Source organism: Montipora capricornis, chromosome 2 (assembly GCF_036669925.1).
Source record: "Montipora capricornis isolate CH-2021 chromosome 2, ASM3666992v2, whole genome shotgun sequence".
NCBI lineage: Eukaryota > Metazoa > Cnidaria > Anthozoa > Scleractinia > Acroporidae > Montipora > Montipora capricornis.
In genome coordinates, this window is record NC_090884.1 from 18,189,163 (window position 1) to 18,196,662 (window position 7,500).

The 7,500-nt window shown below is 35.9% G+C and overlaps 1 protein-coding gene across 1 annotated transcript in view; it reads right to left on the reverse strand.

The window, feature by feature from the left end:
* Window positions 1-7,500, reverse strand: part of LOC138035378 (NBAS subunit of NRZ tethering complex-like) — a 172,456-nt gene that overhangs the window by 149,318 nt on the left and 15,638 nt on the right. Inside the window, 2 exon segments of the mRNA XM_068882083.1 lie at window positions 2,230-2,287; window positions 5,300-5,375. Of these exon segments, the coding sequence (XP_068738184.1) occupies window positions 2,230-2,287; window positions 5,300-5,375 (134 nt within the window).

The following is a 7,500-nucleotide window of genomic DNA, read 5'->3' on the forward strand; positions in this document are numbered from 1 at the left end:
GTTCATCAATTGAGATTTAGGACAAGCGTTTGTTGATGGATTTCGGAATGTTTTCGATAATGGGCAGTGGATGGTTTGATTTCTTGTTGACGTAGAGTGGGATGTTTTCCGGTTTGGTGTAGACCATGTATTTCCCATTAGACAGGTTGAGGGTGACATCTAGGAAGTTTACAGTTTTTTTGTTGGCCTCGATTGTAATTTTCAGGCCACAATTTCTGAAAAATACCACACAGATCTTTTTGGATGAGCTCGGTTTGCTGTGGTGATGCTTTGGATATCCCGAGGCCGTCACCTCTGTATAAGCCAAAATCGCATGTACATGTACTGCCAAACTTCTCTTTGATTTTGTAGAGGAGATAAGTACCAACAAACTCGCAAGATTCAGCACCGTCATAGCTCCCCATAGTGACGTCAAAAAGATTAGATGAGGTTTTTTTACCCCATGGTTCATCATAACTGTAGAGAATAGAACTTTTTGCTTGAAGAATGATATGCCGTTCATTGTCGGTTATGGTGACTTCCTGTAGGCTCGCTAACAAATTTCTCCTAAAGAACTTTAAGCCCACAATTGCGCGCACTAACAGCTGTTAAAATCCCAATTGGGCAAGCGTATAAGTGTGTCTATCATCAGCGAGCGTTGTAATGAACTTTTCATTTGGCTGGTATGAAACTAGTTAGTAATAAAATGCCAAGTCATCCCTTTTGTTGATCACATCATCTGGATTATATGAACGCTCTGGTTCTACCATTGAGCACTCTATCAGCAGACGTGCAACAAATGAAATGATATATATATAAATATACCGTAAAATGAAATGACGTGATAAATTGATCATCAGCTAAAAGTGCTCAATGGGTTTACCAGAGCTTTGAATAGATACGTAGACTTGAACTAGGTCAAAAACATTTATTTGCTACTCCGAGTTTCATGCTTCTCACGAAGCAATCATCAGGCAACTGCCAAAAAGAAGGAATACATGGTGTTTTACAGTGATTTTGAAAATAACGGTAGCAATTCACTATAGGCTGGGGTGCATAGCAACGGTTAAACAATACAAACTGTTTCCAGTGAGCTGCTAAAAATAAGCCTTAAATAATTACGCTATTGAGAAGGAATTTCTTTGCATGTCTGCAACTTGTTACAAGCTCATTTCTGTTGTTAAGGGTCGCCAAAATATACCGTATATATATATATATATATAATGAATTGAAGATTGCATCAGCTATTAAAGTGCTCAATATATACATGTACAGTATACATGTATATATTTATTTTTTATTTTTCTTATTTAAACATCTTTTATTGGCAAACTTTGGCCTAGGAGAAAAAAAAACTCATCAAGTGATGAATGTGATCACTTGCTGAATAGAATGTCTTTGAAAATAATTACATGTAGGTGTGTTTAAAGACATACCAATACAAATTCCTTTGAAATTCAAGTACAGGCACATTTGAAGTAAACATATTAAAGTAAAGAGGCTGCAGTGTTCTAACGGCTACTATGGCTGGTATGAAACTAGTTAGTAATAAAATGCCAAGTCATCCCTTTTAATTTGATCACATCATCTGGATTATATGAACGCTCTGGTTCTACCATTGAGCACTCTATCAGCAGACGTGCAACAAATGAAATGATATATATACATATACCGTATATATATATATATATATAATATATATATATATATATATAATAACATAATGAATTGAAGATTGCATCAGCTATTAAAGTGCTCAATATATACATGTACAGTATACATGTATATATTTATTTTTTATTTTTTTTATTTAAACATCTTTTATTGGCAAACTTTGGCCTAGGAGAAAAAAACTCATCAAATGATGAATGTGATCACTTGCTGAATATAATGTCTTTGAAAATAATTACATGTAGGTGTGTTTTAAGACATACCAATACAAATTCCTTTGAAATTCAAGTACAGGCACATTTGAAGTAAACATATTAAAGTAAAGAGGCTGCAGTGTTCTAACGGCTACTACAGTGTATTTCGTACATGCAGTGGCTTAAAAAGTCAACTTAAGAAATTAAAATATCTTCTCTTCTCCACTATCATTTACAACCATCAGAAGTCTGCACACAAGTAAAGTCAATTTTTTCTACGGCATTTCAGCAAGTACCGAAAAGCAACTAAACTACTTGACTGTATAGTCTCTTAAGGTGCCAATCAATTAGTTACAAAACCAAGATTTAGCTGTTTGTTGCTCACCTTAGGTATTGTAAAAAGTAAGTCCCCAGCAAGATCAAACACAGCTATGTCTCCACAGCTACAAAAAAGCAAGGATTCTGTTATAACCAAAATTCCTTGAGCCCAATGCAGTAATCAAGGGACAACAACGGAACCAAACTGAACAGTCTTGAAAAGAAACCTTGAGTTCCCAATCTGTTTTTAACAACATTTAGGTGAACTAAAAAATTCTGTCCCCTTCAACCCTTTCAGTCCTGAAATGCCAATAATTTCACTTGTCAATGGGAAACCCTCTAGGGACAAAGGGGTTAAAACGTCAACACACGTTAAACAAACTTAATCTTGGCCACAAACACATGTACATGTAATGAAAGAACTACAATGTATTTTGATACTGCCCAAATCCACAGTTGTTGGTATCACTAGCAGGCACTGCATGTACATGTTGCAGGTCATTTTGTTCCTTTAGGTTAATTGCAACCAAACTAGGTCATTTTGTTTCAACCTAGTACATTTTATTTTAAACTAAGTTCAAATTGATAGTAGGAAACATCAACAAAAGCCCATCAATTATTAGTATGTGTAATATATTGGTTAGTAAATTGGTAGTGCCGCTTAGATTTTCATGAGTATTTTATAAAACCCCAATGGTGTTAAGTCTAGGCACTGATTTTCAATGGTTAGCATTAAGATTGGGGTTAGGCTTACAGTGCATGATAACCGATTCCACTTTTCTTTCTCAGAGCTTTTTAGGACATTGTTCATTGATAAATCTCCTTAGGATGACAGAGGGCAACAATAATTATTGAATTATCGTCCAAGGAATAAAAGAACTGAAACATACATGATGTCTTGTTGATTTTTAATTTGCTTCATGATTCCTTCTATCTTTTGCTTACTTTGAATTCATAATAATCAAAGGCAAGTAATAGCAAAACGTCAGGAAAAAGGGTTTCATAATCTATTGACTAGAGGCCATTTTGTAGGCTCTTGTAAGTGTTATTTCTTTTGAATTATGAAATAAAAATATTTGTTTTTTTTTTTCAATTTTGCTGAGTCTGATTGTAGTGATAAATCCAAATTTTGTGATTATTTTGGCACAGTCCCCTTCAAGTTCTTCAATTTGAGCAAGTAGCACATTTGCATAAAGGAGCCTTTCCTTTTCCATTTTATTAATTTTCAGGGCCACATAATCCTGAAGTTCGAACTTCTTCTTTTTCTTCTTCCCTTTCTGGTGTATGATAACTGCAAAAGGCAGACTGCTGGCTGCCTTCAAATAGCGCTGATAAGCAGTAGTTAAACTAAACACCCATTTACATGTAAAACAGTGCTGATAAACAGTTTTTAAGCCTCAGAACCCATTTTTGAGTGGTTAGCTTTCAATAACTGTGATTCAGGGTTAGTCTGCAGTCCATGGTCTGCAGTTGGCAAGTGTCAGACACCGCTCTCCTTTAAATTAATGTCAGGCTCATCCTGCTACTTTTTCAAATTATTCACCATTTTCCTGCTCTGCATGTGATGTAGCTGTGACTTGTCCACTCATTTGTGGCTTTTTAATTTCTTTTTTTCAGAGAGATTCCGAAGACCACTTCATACAGCATTTTGCCAATTGTTCTGTAAATGGTTATGTGTTTTTTTACAACCGGTTTCTCCAAGATGATGACACCAGTGGTTCGGAGACGAGTTCTTTTCTTTGATTAAACTGCAAAGGTTATCTTTTGTTGTTCTATTTGCCTGTGCCACCATCTTTTTTTCACTGTGGGAACACTGTCTTTGTGGCCAAATCGGTTTGTTATGATGACTAGAAATGATGCCTTGTTCCTGGTGTATTTTGCATAGCAACGTAAATAAACTTCGTACAATATTTGACTATTAAAGTTTCACTTTATATAATTTACACATGTGCAAAATGGTGGTTGTCGTGAAGGCTTGGAAATAGCTTAACGACTTCAGTTGCTGATTCGATGGCTTAGCGGTTAATACAGAGGGGAAGTTATCTTGGATGTCCTATGGTGCGAGGGTTCGAATCCTTGGAGCGGCATGGAATGTTGTGAAAGTTCAAGGTACGTGTAAGAGGCACAGTCCATTGGTAGTAAGCAAGGACAGTAAGGGGAAAGGAGAGGGAGAGACGGCAAGTGGACGAAGAATGGAAGGCAAGGGAAAGGTGGAGAAAGGTGTTTTCTTTTTTATTCCCCCTAAAAATCCAGGCCCCCTTTTTTTAAATTACATCCCCAAAAAAAAGGGAAACCCCTTTTTAGACAGTTCATAATAACCTACATGTAGGTTGAAACAAAATGACCTAGTTTGGTTGCAACTTAATAATTATTATACTTTTAACTATCCAGAGGTCACCACCACGACAGTGGTATCAGCCAAGAAAATTCAAGAACAAAACGTCTTAAACCAGACCAGACAATGCAAAGGCAGCAATGATTAGATTTGATACAATTTACAAAACATGATTTCTTGAGAACTGAGAAAAATAACACCAGATAGTGATCAGAGGGTCACTTGAAGCCATCTAAAGTCTAAAACTCTAAAAAGTGTTTAATGTCCCATGCCATGAATTACATTCCTGTACATGTCATTTACAACTAATAATTATGTTACATGTATGTTACAGATGCATTTTCCTCTCCTGAATATTTTTAAAGTGCCTTAAACTCAAATATGTTTTGTCCCTAATGTAAATCTCCCCACCCAAAGCAAACATACATCACCATCGTTATCCAGAATTTTACTATACTTTTTCCGTGCTGTGCAAGCCACATAAACTTGGCAGAACTAAAGTAACAGTTACTTGGACCCACCACTGTGATGTGAGAGGCACAGGTCTATTTTCAATTTTACATCACAAAGTGCTTTGCATTCCTGTTTTCAAAGAAATGTTGCATTGCAAAGCAGTTTGTGACATAAAATCGAGAATAGACCCATGCCTCTCACATCACAGTCGTGGGTCCAAGTTACTTCTAGTTTTGATAACTTTGCGCATCTTGCCTAGCAGATAAAAACATAAATTTTGAGGTAAGAATGGTCAACATGTTTGCTTTCAGTGGGGAGATCAATATTGCATGTTTAAACAGTCATCTACCTATAAGAACAGGCCAACATTGAACAGTCTCGACTCCATGATAGTTTTCTCCATTGGGGAAAGTTGTCTTTAATCACTAGAAACAGATGAAAATAATTTACTAAAATTCAAATAAAAATGTTAGAGGCAATGGCCATATCAAAATGAATATTATTGCTTAGGACCAACTTTAAGCATTTTATAGCAGCATAATAACATTATAGCAGAAACCCATAAGGGTTGAAACGTGTAACGGCCCCTTGTGTGCTGGGAAACAAGCTTCTGAATATTCAATTTGTTAAGTACCATATTTGGAACAATTAACAAGGGCGAGGGGTTTCCAAATATGGTACTTAGCACTGAAACATTCAACCAATCAGTTCGCACTGAATATTCGGAAGCTGTGAACGCGCGTTACACGTTTCAACCCTTATGGGTTTCTGATTATAGTTCTTGGAGACGAATTTAGAAAAGGGAAGCAGCTGAAAGAGCCATGCTTTGAAAGATAACAAAGCCACACTATGGCTGCTAATATTGTCAAAAGAAGACCCTCCAAATTTTTTTCCAAAGACAAGTGTAACATGTATGTAATGAAATAACCTAAAGTAAACACAGCTCCCAACATTGTCCTGTGAAATAAAACTCTACTTTCTATTTTGTTTTAAATTTCCATAAAAGAACACTCATTACTTTTTTTCGAAAAGAACTTCAACAGTACATATACCGGTAGCTGTGTGAATTTATGTTTATTTACATAACCATTCATAATTATGCTCTAGTTTCATTGATCTCATTCATCTTCCTTCTGACTGTAAATGTATGCTGTAACTTGCTCCCTCAGCTGTTTTTCCTCCCTTCAATTCAGTACAGGTGTTTGCTTTTGCCGATCTTTTGTGATTTACTTCTATTCGAGGAAGCCTTCATCAAGCATTCTAAAGCAGATTTGTTCGATTCATGGACACAAACAAAATAATATTGATGTCATCTTACAGTATACATGTATGTCATGGAAACCACCTGTATTTACATGCACTGACTAATAAAATGAAACACGATACCAATAGTCTTTCATTTCAATAAACGAGTTACTGAAATCTTATGATATACAAATTTACATGTAGATGTTTGCAATTAAACCATATTAACAAAAATACTAAAGTGATCAAATCGTTTTGACATCACTGTAATATTGTTGTTCTTCAGGTTGTCATAATTATTCCCTCGCATGACTGTGTTATCAGTATGGCATTGTTCTGCACAACAAAAAACAAAACAGAAGGCAATTCCTACTAACACCGCTAAAAGGATGTCTCCGCCGACAGAGAAAGAGCCGATACGTTTTTTCTTTCCGGGTTTTTTGCCGGGTTTTTCGGTGGTGCTCGACAATTTAATCACTGAACGAATGAAAAAAAAATCGGAATTTTCTTATCTCTGGCTCTGCAAGTCATAAGCAAGTGCTTAGAATGAGCACGCAAGCGTTGTTGTAAGCTTATTTATAAGTTTTGATAAAAAATATGAATGTCATGTGTGATGGTCGATTTCTGACCGGGAAGTTTTAAATTTTCATATCTCTGGTTCCATAAAACGTAAGAAAGTGCTTGAAATGGGAAAATGTTCGGTTGTTTTACCTCTTAACCGAATGAAATTTATCTGCGAGCGAATTTATGTATGTTACTGTATGTCAATAAAGACAAGCGATGTGCCATGTGAGATAAACGATTCTAGTCTGACGATATTGCGACAAGAAGTTCTAAATTTTCATATCTCTGGTTCTTTAATTAAGGCGTAGGAAAGCGCTTGAAACAGGAAAATGTTCTCTCCTTGGAGCTCTTATTGGAATTTGAATTCATTTTGACACGCCAGACTATGAGTTTTTGCGAGCAAATTGTATATACGTTATGTCAATAAAGACAGGCTTACTGTAGTTTGCGAAACAAAATGGAGCGAAACGAAATGGAACGAAACGAAATGGGACGAAACGAAATGAAAATCTGTAGTTTGCGAAATGAAAATCTGTAGTTTGCGAAATGAAAATCTGTAGTTTGCGAAATGAGAATCTGTAGTTTGCGAAATGAAAATCTGTAGTTTGCGAAATGAGAATCTGTAGTTTGCGAAATGAGAATCTGCAGTTTGCGAAATAAACATTTACTTTCTCGCTGCGTCTACTCGGATATTCTAAACAGAAAATTCCCCCCCGCCCCCAAAAAAAAGCCGTTTCGCCT